We start from the raw sequence: 15325 nt of genomic DNA, 5'->3' as shown, positions 1-15325 counted from the left end.
CTTGCAGTATAAGAACTAAACGCTTTGGCAGCCACTGCTAATTGGGTTGAACGGTGTTTGAGGATTCTTATGAGGTCGAATTGAGCTGACTGAATGGACTCTGGCGGGTTTTTCGTTTCCTTGCTGAGCGGAGCGGCGGCGGGCACGTCGACAGATCTGGTGTTCTTCCCGATTGACACTCTGAAAACTAGGTTGCAGGCAAAAGGGGGTTTCTTTGCCAATGGTGGATATCGGGGCGTGTATCGAGGACTGGGAAGTACAGTTGTTGCATCTGCGCCCGGAGCTTCATTGTTCTTTGTGAGTTACGATTATATGAAGGCGACTTTGAAGCCTAAATTCCAGCGACTCATGCCCAATGCGTCGGATCAGTTCATTGACACGACGGTGCAGATGGTGTCATCGACGGTCGGAGAGATCTCTGCCTGCATGGTTCGCGTGCCCTCGGAGGTCATCAAGCAACGGACCCAGACGCACTCGAGTCATTCTTCGTGGGAAACCCTCAAGGTTATACTGAAGAATGAGAACGGGGAAGGGATCCGCAGAAACCTATATCGTGGCTGGTCGACGACAATTATGCGAGAGATACCTTTCACTTGCATACAGTTCCCGTTGTATGAGTTTCTGAAGAAGAAGTTGGCGCAATTCCAGGGCGTCGATCGGGTGGCTCCATGGAATGGAGCGGTATGTGGATCGATCGCTGGCGGCATCGCTGCAGCGGCTACGACTCCCCTCGATGTGCTTAAGACCAGATTAATGTTGAGTCACCAATCGGTCCCGTTGTGGCAGTTGACTCGAAGCATCTACAGTGAGGGGGGACTCAAGGTGTTTCTGAGCGGTATTGGTCCAAGAACTATGTGGATAAGTGCCGGCGGGGCTGTCTTTCTCGGCATGTATGAGACTGTACACGCTTTGCTGACTTATCAGCGCGGCCATCAGAATGATAGACTCATGTAAATATACTACAATGCATAAACCATTAATTCTTGAAAATACTCACGACGTCCTGCTACACACGACTATTTTCTTGCCGATCCTTCTCTTTCGAGCGTATTTCATAATGAATGTGTCAATTTTCAAGCCTTTTGTATTGAGGTCTTCGATGAACGGCGCAAAAGCCTCCAGATCCCACTGAGATTGTAACTTGAAGAGCATCTTGAACCTATCCTTGACATCGACCGGCAGCGTGTCCTTCGATACATATTGCACGGTGCCCCTGGTTGGCTCACAGAACCAGCCTCTGAGCATCTTGATGTCGATATCGAAGCCTGCAAAAGGCGGGAACGTCGACTTCCATTTGATGAGAAACTCTTCCAGCGGCACGCTATGCCTCGATGCAAACTTCTGTAGCGCTCTTACCCCGTACCACTGGGCAACCTGTCGCCTATTGAGTTTCCACGTCTCGTCGTCATTCGGCGTGCCAAACTTCGCCAGCACAGTCCTCACGACCTCCAGGACATACGGACTGCGGCCCTTTTCCACATCCTTCTGAACCACCTCATATGTCTCACAAGGATGCAATCTATCGAAATCTAATGATTCCGCCAACGCACTCATCAGCGTCACATGAAGCGCGTTCGACAGCATATCCGGAGACAAGATACATGGACATCCATTGACCACACATCCACCCAATTGGTACCATCGCACTTTGCACTCTGTCTCAGACGACGGCGAGTTATCAAACACATCTTTCAACGTCCGGCCCTTCAACTTGGACTCCCCAGGAAAATTGACCTCCCCGTTATAGATCGGAACCAAGTCCAAATTGATTCTGCCCTCTGTGGCACGCGTCTCATATTCATACGTTGTCCTGGAGTATCCTAAAAGGTCGTTTATTGGGCGAGGAATTCCAAACAATGAGCTGTCTTCCTGTGTCTGTTCGTCTTCCGGTAAAAACTCACGCATTAGCATCACAGTATTTGAATGGTTCTTCTGTCTGAGCAGCCACGTCCTCCTAGCAGAACACAACACCACATCGGATCTTTTTTCGTCGAAGCATTTGAATTGTAGCTGCGGTTCATCGCTTGTCAGTGCTTCCAGGAGTTCCGGGGTCAATTGCACCAATTTGTACGATGGGTCGCAAGACAATCTCGAGTACAGATTCGTTGACATCCCAAGCTCCGCGGTCTCGAACCGATGAAATCAACTCCTCCGTCATATCTTCAATGGAATCTGATCTGTCCGTGTCAGTGTCCATTTTTTCAGTTATTGCCGTAAGAGGCTAATAGGTAAACAAACAGCCATCACCGACAGAGAATAAAACTAAAGATGATCAACTCTTTAAAGCTTCAAGATTGGAGGATCCAACGGGTGCAAAGAACGTCGGATTGCAGCTTGGCGGCACTTGATGGTAGAGACAGAACTGTCGTCCATTTATTCCTGTGATACACAGCAGGAAAATGCTGTCAGAACACATAGAACTGCGAAAAAGATACGATTAGCGGATAATTTGCTCTCCCAACATGCGAGAAATAGGCAATGGGTTGAAGCCCGAAGCTTCCAGGAGTGGATCGAGGTGTTCAAGGAATCTGCCTTTTATGAAGGTTTTGATGAGCTACAATGGGGTCAGTTCTTTGTTTGTATCTATAAGGATCCTGCAACGGGTAAATTAAGCTCATTGATTATTGATAAATTAGGAGTAACGCATTTCAACCCGCTCGATATATCGTCAGATTCGCAGTATTATCCAGCTATTGAAAATCTGGATCCAAAGGACAGGGATTCCAACGTCAGAAAATGCATTGCAGTGTCGTTATTACAGAAGTTTGCCCAAGCGACTGAGGCAGAGCTTCGGGCCATTCAGCCGCAAGGGCTGAGGTTTGATTACGATCCTACCCATGCTGGTGATTTGGCCAGTGGATGCAAACTTGTCGAGGTCGGGACGCCTGAAAACGTTGGCAGAGCAATCGTATCACTCGGTTACTTGCAGCAGAGATATGCTCACGGTTCGCTTTTCGACGTTGTTTATGAGCAAAAACCGTCGACAACCGATTCGAACAACCGAATAGTGTTTAACTTGGGCGAACAATTGGAACAGCTTTTCGATCCCTTGAGTGAATACTCGCCAGAGCAGACGGAATACACATACAAGCCACCAGAGACCGACGAGGGATGCGGGGAGGATGACGCAGAGACAAAGTTGATCATAGATGAATTGTTCCAGCTGCAGACCGCATTCACTTTGAATTTGGTGGAGTTCTTACAAAGTTTCCTGATCGCTTTGCGTGTGCAAGTATTGAACAATGAAATTGGGGGACTCTCAACGGTGAAGCTTAATCGACTATTCCCTCCGACGATCGATGAGGTGACGAGGATCAATTGCATTTTCCTTGACTTCCTTAGGTCCGCCGTTCCGTATGGTTCACTTGAAGTCTTGAAAGCCTGCAGTCTGGCCATACCGTATTTTTATAAGGCTTATACAAGACATGAGGCTGCAACCAAGAACTTCAACAAGGATCTCAAGCTTTTCTTTAGGACGTTCAGGGACGTGATACCGCACAAAGATGTTTACACCGAGATGAAGATTGAAACGATAGTTAAAGGTCCCCAAGACAAGCTTGTGAAAATAAAGTTGATCATTGATAGACTCTTTACCACGAGAAAGTGGGAGTCCAAAGATTTGCCACAAGCAAAGGAATACTATAGAAATGTGACTGGAACTATAGACGCCTTCGGAAAGCTCGAATCGCCGCTAAGTTCTTATAGCACAAGAGTGTTTACACCATCGGGCAAGATATTAACAGAGCTCGCTAAGGGATGGCCTGTCGAACTGCAATACAAGTGGCTCCGGAGGAGAGTAGTTGGCGTATTTGACATTGTGGAAGAGACCTGTCATTCGAAGAGAATGTTACTAGTCATTTTCAGCGATTATGTTGTTTTCTTGGATATCAATCGGGCTGACGTCTATTATAACAATAATGGCCGGAATAGGCCCCAAATATCTGACGTACTGATGAATTCACTGATAAATGAAGTTCCTTTACCTCCCAAAATACCCAAGCTGACGGTAGCCGAATATTGCTTCATAGATGATCTGTTTGTTTCATCTTTGGAAAATGGCAGTCTTCGTTTCGATTCCCTAAAAGAAGATAATGCTTTTAGCATTATTTGCAGGCCAGCGCCTAACACAGTCTCAAACTCTACTGTGGCGGAGTTAGTGATCAAAGCCAAGATTTTAGAGAAAGAGACAGCTTTCCATTTATTCAGAGCTTCACATGACGATATTAAGGTTTATCTTACTGCCCACGAACTTGAGGCCTATCAAAACGAGAACATCAAGTCAAAGTTCGCTATATTTCTCAACATGGATCCATCGCCAGACTTGCTTCCAAAATTCAAACTACACTTGGCCGCCTTTCTCAAATTTACCACAAGCACATCAGAAGAGCTACTACAATTGGATATTGTGACAAGCGATGGCAGAAATCGTTCGACGACTGTTTTGCCAGAGAAAATAGTTCCTCAGTTGATAAATGAATTGACGACCGAGATGCCTATGTGCTATTCGTCCGTGTGCTCCCCGATATTGCCAGAACTTTTGAAGATAAGCGAAAACTTGATCAAGAGAATAGCCGACAGTTCTCGTCAACGCGATCATGGGTCTGAAGATGCGGATCCTGCAGACAGGGAAACCACCGGCTCCTTCAACCCTGAGCATGAGAAGAAGAAATCATTTGGCACAATAACAACTTATAGAAGTCATGTCAGCGACTTAAAGGACGTCAAAATTGAGAGCCAATCATCTCACAAGCGGGAAACTGTGCGACAGGAAAACCAGCCAACGGCTGCAAAACAGAAGCAGAAGGCGTACAAAGCAGATCAGCAGCCTTTGAGCGCTAGAAAGAGCAATTCCAACAAAAGGCGAAGTATTGTTAACGCTGTGCTACGGCTCTTTGGAGCAAAAAGCCGCCCTACAGATAAAACAAGGTCTCGCAATAAAAAAATGAAAAAGGCTTCCAAAACTATCAAAGATCAAGAGAAGACTGTAGGGCCCATATCTGTACTAGAATCTAACAGAAATGCCAAAGAAGTGAACGCCATCTCCAACCAACGGATAACATCAGTGATCAGGAAGCCAGAGAACGTTCCACCGACATCCTCGATGCAAAGCCCGAACCACGACCGGGAGAAGGTCTCTGAACGCAGCTTCGGAAAGGAATGCGTCACCAGCGAAGTCCAGAAAAACCCTAATCATTTGCTGATTTCCTCTCGTTTCGAAACTCCGATAGCACAGACATCCACCGATACTGAGCAAGCGGAAAGCCCAATAATTGATTCCAGTCACATAGCCATCGAGCATACATCCACTGCAGGCCTCTACATGCAGACTGATCGCCAAAGCCAATTGTTTGATGACGATCTGTTCGGCGACCTGATACCAAAGCCTTCAGAGTCTAAAACTTCAGATGACGGATCTACAGCTGAAGGCCCAAGAATGAATTCCAATGAGAGAGGTCAGCTTGCAGGCCTTGTCTCTAAAGAGCAGACGGCCTTTAATCAAGTCGATTGTATCGAAAATTATGAGAAAAAATATCAGGAGCCAGCAGCCACTTCATCAGGGAAAGACAGCAGTTTGTTCACTGACAATGATACGGTTCCGAATGCGAAAACTATTGAAGAGTCTGGTACTCCTAGTAAAGCATTCGCCGACCAACGAAATACACAAGATACTAAGGAATTACTTCACAACAAATCTGAGCTTCTAGCCACCACCCCAAAACAAACGGTAAGCGAGCCAAAGGAAAGAATCTTTCCATCTATCCCTGTAATGAGGCCTTCAAAAATTAGCTTCGACAGGTCCAGCTCATTCATTGAATTATTTGAGGGTATGAGACTGGTTCTTGATGAGTCGGATGCCCAATATAACTGGAAGTGTCTGTCAAATGATCTTTCTTCGAACCGTCAAAGTCGTGCGCAAGACTGCGTACCGCACGCTTTTAAATCCATTGCCATGACAACTAACTCCAGTCCTTCAATAGATTGCGTTGAGTCGTCCTCCTCGCAAACTTCCGAAGGCCAAAGTGCAACTACCGAAGGTTCACGCAGTAGCTTGACGAATGATGCAGCGACGATAATAGCCGAAGAAGAGTCAGCAGCCCAGTTACAGGATGCGATTTTTCTGGAGAAGGAAGCAGTAAGCGAGATAAAAGTCATCAAGGCGGTACCAACCTTTAAACTAGTCAAGGCCTCGCCGACGCGGATTGTCAAAAGAGCCTCACAGCATCTTGAATCCGAAAGCACTGAACAGAGTCTCAGATATAATTTCTCTATTTCTTCCGACCTCAGCAAAGTGACCGACAAACGATGGTTCGAACTAAGACTACCGTCGCAGGATGATCTTGAGGTTGACGGTTTCTATACACCCATCGAGGAACCCAGCCCGAAGTTTGCACAGGAGCAGCGGAACGGCTCTGAAACCTCGAGTCCTTTCGAATCGAATGGCAATGCCAACGAAACATCCGAGGAGAGCATATCGAGCGACGGAAATAAGCCGAAGGATAAAGACCCCGTTCTCGAGGACGTCGACTTTAGCTCTTTCCATGTAACGTTTGATACTGTGGGAAGCAAGACTGAGGGCTCTCCGGACACCGCCTGTTATATCGAGCAAGAGGGCGATTATCACTCTTTGAGTGACAGATTACCATCGATGGATCATTCCAAGCAAGGGCCTTTAGTTTACCGCTTGCCGGTTTATCCCCCACAGGAGACTCTACGCTCGTCAGCCTCAGGGTTTTCAACAAATCTCACTGTACCGGGAGCTTCGCATGATGACGATGATCCGATCTGGGTCTCTCCCAGTAAACTCGAGTTCTACGACCTGACTAATGTTGTAGACACGAAGACACGCTCGCAAACATTAAAGACGAGAGGAAGTGGTGTGGTTGATCGTCATGAGTCGGTAGCTGCTGTAGAGAGGGACGATCTTGAAAGAAACTCTCTTAGAGAGCTATCCTACGCGTATCTAGCATCGTTTCTGAGCCCGACAGAGTCTCAGGACGTTGACGACGGACCGGTGCGGCTGCAATTTAAGGAATGAAAGATCGGCAGATAGCGCAGACCGCTTTCCAACCTCGCAGCATTGATTTCAACAGTCTTAAATCCTATTGTCACTGAAGCTTTAGATAGACTGTTTATAGCGTTACTCTCACTAGCTTAGTAATTTCTACTTGTTGAATACAACGGCCTTGGGATCGAGTGGTGTCCCATCAGGTGCAATTCCATTCTGCCCAAATTTCCTCTCTACATAAAGAAATCTTGCCTTATCGAAGCTTAGATTTTCCTGCTCCATAATACGTTTGACCTCAGCCTTAGAGGAATCATCTAATCCTGATCTCGAGTCATTGTCGTTCTGTGATATGAGATCAAAGTTTCTTGAGCTTAGCCCGGACTCTAAATCATCGCTGAAGGAATCATTTAACCTGATAACGCCTCCTGTACGTCTTTTGATTCTGACAAAGAACTCCCTTAGTCTATAGGCTTCAAATAGTTTAAAGTTAGTACCCAATGGTCGATTCAGTTTGAGACGAAATCCATTCAGTGACATACCATAGTTCTGTCTAGTCCAAAGGGCCAGAAAAGCCAGTCCACATATCAAGAGCAACCAAAAGCCAGACTTGATATGGAAAAGCATCTTCGTGGCAATAAGAGCCTAGTGTAACTTCCAGAATATGAACGCAACATTCAAGGTTTGGTAAGGATCGAAATCATCGCTCGCATCGTGAAATTTCATGAATGGCCCTTGGCTAGCGGAAACAGTCAAATCGCACATATGAGGGCGGTAGGACACTATTTAAATCAACTTTTGTTGTACAATTTGCTACAGACGCTACGTATTGCTCGTGTAAACTTATTCGTGCTTAGCGTAGGAGATGTCTAGATCGCAGCCACCGTAGTTGTAGCTGTTCAATCTCTCAATACAAACATCGGCATCTTCAATGTTTGCATACTCGATGACGGCTACGCCAATTGGCTGACCATGCGCATCGTATTTCAGTTCTGCATTGTTTACTTTGCCAATAGTTTCGAAAAGATCATACAGATCACTAGTAGCCGTTGAGAAAGGCAGGTTACTGCAGTAGATCATGTTATTCCTTTCGCCGCCGCCGACGACGCCCTCTGTAAGCACTTTTGTCTGTGGCGCTTCTGGCGCTTCTGGAGCTTCTGGCTCCGGCGCCGGGGCCACAGGCTCAGGACCGGGAGCGTTACGCCCTTCCCTGACATCCAAAACTCTACCTTCTAGCTCAAAGCCGTTGTATCTCTCAATTGCTGCTTGCATCTCCTCAGGAGTTCCGAATATAGCGGTTCCGAACCCTCTGGAGTATCCATTACGGTCCAGCTCTACGTCAGCACGAATAACGTTACCACATTCTTTAAACATGTCTTTCAACGCTTGCCAGTTGATGGAATATGGGAGATTGGCGACGAAGACTTCGTATGTTGGATATTGTGATTGACCGTATTGTCCTGCCGGCTTGCGTTCCTTCCTATCCCTAGTTGGTGGCCTTTCACGGGCGCTCTCCGGAGGGGGATTGTCCTGTCTAACAAAGACTTGGCGATCCATGAGGTAAGAGCCGTCGAATCTGCGAATAGCTTCATCGACGTCATCTGAATTTGTGAATTCTACTGTTCCCATACCTCTGTGGTGACCTCTAGAAGTGATAATATCAGCCCGCACAACTTCGCCAACCTCCGAAAAATGATCCCTCAAGTCCTCTGGCGTGCAATCGTAAGTCAAATTACCCACGAAAATGCTGTTGGCGTAGTTTCTATTAACTTTCTCGTCATATGTGCTGTCCAATTCCCTGGCGAGCACTGGTCCGTAGTCGCCTCTTGATCTTCTGAATCCCATCCGTCTTCCCTCGTCTCTGAAGCCTCCGCGACCGCGTCCCATGCCGTAATCCCCCCTGCGAAGGTCCCCTCTTCTGCCTTCGTATCTGCCACCATAACCTCCTCTCTGACGTGGAGGCCCATAGCTCCTCCTTGCGCCGTTGCCGCGGTCGTCATCATAATGGCGGCGAGGAGGAGATCTTGATCTGCTCCGTTGATTCTCCTAGTCCAAGACAAAACCATGTCAAATAGTGTTAGTAACGATGCCGACCAACTAAGTAGTGCAAGTTGAGAAAGTAAAGAAGAGGACAATAACCGAAAAGTAACCATCACTGTACTAACCTGAGTAGAAGTGTGTTTATCTTCTTGAATGACAACAGCAGTCGGCTCAAAGTACCAGCATATGTTGAAAAAGTAATCATCTCAGTCCGAATCAATTGCTCGCCAGTCTCCCTTCTCTCAGTTCAACTCCCATCACATAACAGGGCAAAACGACCCCCAAAAATCCTATTCCATAGGTAAACTTACAAATCCACCGTCTCTTTCGGAATCCGACATTTTGCCCTCCAAACTGCGCCTGAAAAGCTTGATTGGCAGACAATAGGCCCTTGATAACCATCCAGATACGCCAATTGACCCATCTTAGGTGGAACTTGCTACTTGGAGGAAAACTGAAAAAAAACAATCACCTTCAACGAGCCCTCTTTAGAGCAGTCATTTCCTGGTAGGCAGCGAGGAAACCGTAGGGAAGGGCAATACTAGGCGTCTGGCCACTTCCATCTCCTTGTCCACCTCCTCTTCACCATCGAATTTGAGGCGGCATACCCCATCTCTCTTTGTTCCGATGACGATTGCCGGGTAGAAAGTCGTCGTCTCTGGGTACCTTGCGAGCACTTTGGTTCCCGCTGGGTAGTTCGGTATCTGGCTCCTGGCCGAGTCCTCTGGCGGGATGTAGATAATTTCTTTCCAGTTGCATTTGAACAGCTTGCCAGTATTGCCCATTTCGTCTGGTTCCGGGTCTCGCACTTCAAACCGGAGGCCATCCGGCGAGATCTTGACTACCTCACATTGAAACCATTCTCCCTCGCCGCTTTTCCTTGGCTTATACGCCACTTCAGAGCCCACCCGTAGTGGTCCGTCAGGATTGTACTCGCTGACCCAATAACACTTTCCCAGCTGCGGAGCCGCCGAGCCCTCCAAAGCCGGCTGAGAGTCGCTGGCGGCCTCCCGCTTGTGATTCACCGGCACAGGGGTAGCCGACGATCTCACGTCCATCTGTGTCGAATATTCAATAGCGTTATCGAGATTGGAGTTCACCGCTTCCAACAACCTCTGCGCCCGCCGCACATTCTCCTCGTGAGTTCGTAGCTTCTTTAAATGCGTCTGCAGTTTCTCCGTCGGTACATCGCCAAAATTGATACTCTTTAAGTTTGTGTCGTCATCGAATGGTATAACTTCGTTAGCATTGTAAACATCTTGAAGCGATGAGATTACTAGGTCCCATTGCTCCTCCATTTTCCGGCCGTTGGCTTCCGTTCGAGCAAGCAGGATATAGTTTTCAGCTAGCACAAAAGATATCAAGCAGTCTGAGCCCACCAGAGCACCACTTGATGTCTATTAAGACCTGTCCCTGAGCTTCGAAGATCGATGGTCCAGTCCTTCACCTTTGTTTATTCCCTTTAGCCTTCGTACAAGGAGATCTGTAATACTGGGCTCAAGCTACAAGCACAATTTTTCACTTAGAATAGTCAAATATGCTGCAATTAGTGGGAGTTATAGAGAGTTCCTCGGCCATTGGGAGTTGTTATATCGACAATCATGTCTCTGTTGGGCGGTATTAGTAGTGGAACTTTGGCAGCGAAAAATGGGGCCTGTTTCATCCTAAATCAAGTCCGTACAGCTACGAAGAAGGCAGCGGGATCTAGAACGTCTATGAAGGACTCAGCAGGTCGTCGGCTGGGTCCTAAGAAGTACGAAGGCCAATCGGTACAGGTTGGTGAGATTATCATGAGGCAGCGAGGCACGAAGTTTTATCCTGGAGAAAACGTCGGGATTGGTAAGGATCATACTATTTATGCGCTGGAACCCGGTGTGGTACGGTATTACCTGGATCCGTTCCACCCGAGGAGAAAGTTCATTGGAGTGTCACTGAGTCGTGATATAAAGTTGCCTTTGCCTCACTTCCAACCTAGGGTGAGAAGATTTGGTCGCGAGGCGATTACGGATGTGAAAGAAGCAGAAGAGGAGGAACAATTCCTGCCAAGGAAGAAGGCTTTGGTGAAAGATGAGATTTTGCAAAAACTGACGGAACGTGAAAGGAGTAGGGAGAATATGCAGAAGGAATTTGCCAAGATCCTGACCGAAAAGCTTAAAGTCGAGTTGCAGAACATGGAACTCGGAACCAAATATCTGATTCGCCTCAGATCATGCCTGAGGAATGGTTTCGAGTTGCACGATGCCCAGTTCAACGCCAGATACTTTTTGGAATACGAGACGACCCTAGACGCTCGGAGAGAGGGCTGGGAAGAAGCAAAACTCGCTGAAGAGCTTAAGGCAATCGCAGAGACTGCCGAGATCTTGGACAAATCTACCGAATTTAACAACAAGCTGTGTCTCATCGGATACATTTCAGCAGAGGAGAAACTTGCCTTAAAACAAAAACTGCTAGAAGACTTAAAGGAGAGATCCAAGTCGATCACCTCCAAGAAGGACAGAGAGGAGCTCAAAAAATTGTTCAACAATGCTGCTGATTTCTTGACCTTATCTGAGGAAGTCCACCTGCGTAGGAAATTTTTGAAACCCGTTCTGCCAGAAGATGCTACGACGGTCGCTGACAAGGCCACCAAGAAAACGATTACGCTCAGACGATTCAACTACGCCAAGGGCAAGATCGACATAGTCACAAGGGAGAAAGAAGCATTCTTGAATAAACTTTAATCCGAGAGGAGGTCATGTATATATGTATATAACACTCGTAACGCGCGGCACCTTTAACCAGGAGGCAACTGGCTGATGTCCACGATGTCGTTGATCTTCTCGGCTTCGTCTTGCTCTTCGACCAAACTCTTGATTGGGATTCTTGGTAATGCCATCATACCACTTCTGGCACACTCCAGCACACCGAATGGTTCGATCAGCTTCAAAAAAGCGCTGACACGGGAAGGCTTGGCAGACAGTTCGACGATACAGCTGGCATCACTGATGTCCACCACTCTACCACCAAAGTTCTTGGCCAGGTTTGAAATGTCGTTCAAATGCTCGTGTTTCAATCTCAACACTTCACTCATAGGCAGATTCGTTGGATGGAACTTCTTCTCTCTGATCTCGGAGACCAAGTCGACGGAATCCTGAACGTCAACAGTACTCTTGTGGTGATGCAAAAGCAGGTCTTCGAAATATTCGGCACCCAACAAAGAGATGCGAGCCAACACCAATTCTCTCTTGATGATCTCCGAATTGGAGTAGTCTAGCACTGCATACACAGGGACTAGATCCTCGATTTGTCTTCTCGCCTGCTCGATAACGCCGCCCTGGCCTTGCAGCACAATCGTCATTCTACTCAAATCCTTCACTTCGGTGTTGCAAACGACCAAAGAGTCGATGTTGAAACCTCTTGCTGCCAAAGTACCCGAGATTCTCGACAACACACCGGGCTCATTCTGCACCAAACAGTTAAGAACATGCTGCTTTCTTGGCTCACTCGACACAGCAGGCGTCTCATACAAAATAGAAGAAACTGCACTATCAGCACTCCAAGATGGCGTCTCTAAAGTGGGCAATGGTGGTCTAGCAGCATGTCTGTGCAATTGCTTGTACGCCAAAGCAGACGTAGACGAAGAACCATGACGAACGAAGCAGCGACCGCTGTTACGTAGCAACACCGACCTGATCATGATAGCTACCTAGCTGTGAAAGTGATCAAAGTTAGGCTAAGTGCTCATCATTTTTTTTAATTAATAGCTACTCTTCTTTCACGATGACTCACAAGAGCTTAAAGAAATCGTATTAACTGAGTAAAGAATATACATATTTAAAGTCTTGACCGATTAGTCACGAAACGCCTGTCTGAACTCGTTGATTAGTCTCTTTTCAACAGCTTCAATGAAACCCTCGGTGGTGGTGTAAGCGGATCTGTCTGTCTTGCCCAGGATCAAAGCGAGATCTTTGGTCATTATGCCATCGTCTTGTACTGTGTCGATAGTGGCCTTCTCGAGCAAGTAGCCAAAGTTGGCAACTTCAGGCGTTCCGTCGAGTTTGCCTCTCTGAATGATCCCTCTAGTCCATGCAAAGATCGACGCAATTGAGTTGGTAGAGGTTTCTTTACCCAGTTGATGCTGTCTGAAGTGTCTGGTGACGGTTCCGTGGGCTGCTTCGCTCTCAAAGGTCTTGCCATCGGGAGTGACCAGGACAGAGGTCATCAGACCCAGGGAGCCGAACCCCTGGGCAACGATATCGGACTCCACGTCACCGTCATAGTTTTTCATGGCGATTATGAACCCGCCCTTGGACTTGAGCATCTGCGCGACCATGTCGTCGATCAGACGGTGCTCGTACCAGATCCCGAGCTCCTCAAAGCGGGTCTTATACTGCTCATCGTACATCTGCTCGAAGACGTCCTTGAACTTGCCGTCGTACTTTTTCAAGATGGTGTTCTTGGTGGTGGAATACATGGGCAGTTTCCGCTCCAATGCCAGCTCGAACGAAGCCTTTGCGAACCCGTGTATCGACTCCGTCGTGTTGTACATCGCCATCGCCACTCCCCCGTCTGCGGGGAAGTCGAAGACGTGCAAGTCCACGTCGTGCTGGCCGTCCTTCGACTTGAACACAAGCTTCAACTCGCCCTCCCCCGGAACCACCACGTCGGTCGCCTTGTACTGGTCCCCGAACGCATGTCTGCCGATGATGATCGGTTTCTCCCACTGGGGAACCAGCCGTGGGATCCTGGGGATCACTATGGGCTCCCGGAACACGGTGCCACCAAGAATGTTCCTGATCGTGCCGTTGGGAGATTTCCACATCTTCTTGAGCCCAAACTCCTTCACACGGGCCTCGTCGGGCGTAATCGTAGCACACTTGACCGCCACGCCGTACTTCAAAGTGGCTTTGGCCGACTCCACGGTCACTTGGTCGTCAGTCTCATCCCGTGAAGTGATCGAAAGGTCGTAGTACTTCAAATCCACCTCCAAGAAGGGCAAAATCAACTTATCCTTGATCAATTGCCAAATAATTCTAGTTTGCTCATCACCGTCCATCTCCACGATGGGGTTCTTAACTTGCACTTTCATCCTACCACTATATACACTGAACGTTGCACTGTACTGCTGCCAAACTACCTAACTCCCCCGGTACCCCAGATAAGCAACACTTATATACACCTCCAACTGCCCCCTTCTGGGGTAACAGCTTACTCCTGACGAACCGACTAAACCCCGGGCCTCCAAGACGACGACCACCGATTAAGGCATGGCTCTCACCAGGGGGGAGAAACCAGGCAGCAAGAGAAAGCCACCATCGGTGCTCTTGGCAAACCGAGTCGATCACACAAGAATGTGTGACGCCAATGAGAATGTAGGGAAGCTCGATAGACGAATTTTGCGGATGCGATTGCGGGCGTCCCAGTGATAGGCATAGGACAGCTTGTAGACGTAGTTACAGACGGTTAATATACTGTAGATAGTCATTGGTGCGATTATTCGTCGTTCTGCATCAGCTGCTCGACGGTCTTTTCGCCGGAGAGCACTTGCTTCATGCTGGCTAGGATATCGTCGAAGGTCTCGAACTCGTGGTATGGGACGTTCTCCTTCCTGCAAAATCTGATCAGATCCTTGCCCTTCTTGGCAAACAGTAGATCGCACTCCTTGGCAGCAGACAGGTCGGACACGCCGTCACCACAGTAGAAGTAGTACGGTCTGTCTTCGCCCGGCTTCTGAGCGGCCTCGAACTTGTTCTTCTCGTCAGTGATACTCTTGGACTTGTCGTGGCCGAAGGAGGAGTCGTCCTTGTAGACTATTTTCCACTTGTGGTCGTCTGCGATTTCCACTTCGTTGGATATAATGCGTATCTTGTGAATCGAGTCCTTGCCGAGCAGGCTGGTCAGGAGGCTCTGGATGATTGGTCTCATACCGCTCGAGACGACCACGATGGGAACGTTGTTTTGCTCAGCCCAGTGGAAAGTCTGCTTGAAGCCGGGGTCGAGCTGGATGTTTTCCTCTAGGATCTTGATACACTCCGGCAATGGTTTGTCGATCGACTCCAGCATCTGCCAGAACGCCTCTCTGAAGGTCTTGGATCCGTCAATAACGCCCTCGAACGCCTCGAGTCTCTTCTCCTTGCCGAACCCGTATCTGTCGGTCAGGTAATCGTTAGAGTCATCCCAAGTGACAGTACCGTCGAAATCAGTGAATATAACAGCCTTCACCATCTTCAAATTTATCGCTAGTCCTAGCAATAGAGGAGGTTAGAGGTCAATCTGACAAGATCTGCCCCTTTTATATGAAAA

At 47.9% G+C, this 15325-nt stretch overlaps 10 protein-coding genes across 10 annotated transcripts; 3 read left to right on the top strand and 7 right to left on the bottom strand.

Moving 5' to 3' along the window:
- Positions 1–93: 93 nt before the first annotated feature.
- Positions 94–954, top strand: PET8 (Pet8p; the record flags this gene model as incomplete). The annotated part of the gene is made up of 1 exon (XM_037282890.1): positions 94–954. One exon carries the CDS (start codon positions 94–96, stop codon positions 952–954), a length of 861 nt encoding a protein of 286 aa, XP_037138785.1.
- A 39-nt stretch (positions 955–993) lies between these two features.
- DCC1 (Dcc1p) lies at positions 994–2112 on the bottom strand (the record flags this gene model as incomplete). The annotated part of the gene is made up of 1 exon (XM_037282889.1): positions 994–2112. The coding sequence occupies one exon, from the start codon at positions 2110–2112 to the stop codon at positions 994–996; it is 1119 nt and encodes a 372-aa protein (XP_037138784.1).
- A 235-nt stretch (positions 2113–2347) lies between these two features.
- BUD3 (Bud3p) lies at positions 2348–7036 on the top strand (the record flags this gene model as incomplete). The annotated part of the gene is made up of 1 exon (XM_037282888.1): positions 2348–7036. The coding sequence occupies one exon, from the start codon at positions 2348–2350 to the stop codon at positions 7034–7036; it is 4689 nt and encodes a 1562-aa protein (XP_037138783.1).
- Positions 7037–7162: 126 nt separating this feature from the next.
- HG536_0C02760 (uncharacterized protein) lies at positions 7163–7630 on the bottom strand (the record flags this gene model as incomplete). Its single annotated transcript, XM_037282887.1, has 2 exons — positions 7163–7476; positions 7546–7630. The coding sequence occupies 2 exons, from the start codon at positions 7628–7630 to the stop codon at positions 7163–7165; spliced, it is 399 nt and encodes a 132-aa protein (XP_037138782.1).
- Positions 7631–7846: 216 nt separating this feature from the next.
- HG536_0C02750 (RNA-binding protein) lies at positions 7847–8890 on the bottom strand (the record flags this gene model as incomplete). Its single annotated transcript, XM_037282886.1, has 1 exon — positions 7847–8890. One exon carries the CDS (start codon positions 8888–8890, stop codon positions 7847–7849), a length of 1044 nt encoding a protein of 347 aa, XP_037138781.1.
- Positions 8891–9540: 650 nt separating this feature from the next.
- Positions 9541–10341, bottom strand: SGF29 (Sgf29p; the record flags this gene model as incomplete). Its single annotated transcript, XM_037282885.1, has 1 exon — positions 9541–10341. The coding sequence occupies one exon, from the start codon at positions 10339–10341 to the stop codon at positions 9541–9543; it is 801 nt and encodes a 266-aa protein (XP_037138780.1).
- Positions 10342–10644: 303 nt separating this feature from the next.
- On the top strand, positions 10645–11763 carry MRP7 (mitochondrial 54S ribosomal protein bL27m; the record flags this gene model as incomplete). The annotated part of the gene is made up of 1 exon (XM_037282884.1): positions 10645–11763. One exon carries the CDS (start codon positions 10645–10647, stop codon positions 11761–11763), a length of 1119 nt encoding a protein of 372 aa, XP_037138779.1.
- A 53-nt stretch (positions 11764–11816) lies between these two features.
- On the bottom strand, positions 11817–12719 carry ILV6 (acetolactate synthase regulatory subunit; the record flags this gene model as incomplete). Its single annotated transcript, XM_037282883.1, has 1 exon — positions 11817–12719. One exon carries the CDS (start codon positions 12717–12719, stop codon positions 11817–11819), a length of 903 nt encoding a protein of 300 aa, XP_037138778.1.
- Positions 12720–12872: 153 nt separating this feature from the next.
- Positions 12873–14111, bottom strand: IDP3 (isocitrate dehydrogenase (NADP(+)) IDP3; the record flags this gene model as incomplete). Its single annotated transcript, XM_037282882.1, has 1 exon — positions 12873–14111. One exon carries the CDS (start codon positions 14109–14111, stop codon positions 12873–12875), a length of 1239 nt encoding a protein of 412 aa, XP_037138777.1.
- Positions 14112–14515: 404 nt separating this feature from the next.
- On the bottom strand, positions 14516–15247 carry PYP1 (putative phosphoric monoester hydrolase; the record flags this gene model as incomplete). Its single annotated transcript, XM_037282881.1, has 1 exon — positions 14516–15247. The coding sequence occupies one exon, from the start codon at positions 15245–15247 to the stop codon at positions 14516–14518; it is 732 nt and encodes a 243-aa protein (XP_037138776.1).
- Between the last annotated feature and the right edge of the window lie 78 nt (positions 15248–15325).

Source organism: Torulaspora globosa, chromosome 3 (assembly GCF_014133895.1).
Source record: "Torulaspora globosa chromosome 3, complete sequence".
NCBI lineage: Eukaryota > Fungi > Ascomycota > Saccharomycetes > Saccharomycetales > Saccharomycetaceae > Torulaspora > Torulaspora globosa.
The sequence above is the reverse complement of the archived record's forward strand: the minus strand, read 5'-3'. Positions and strand labels throughout refer to the sequence as shown.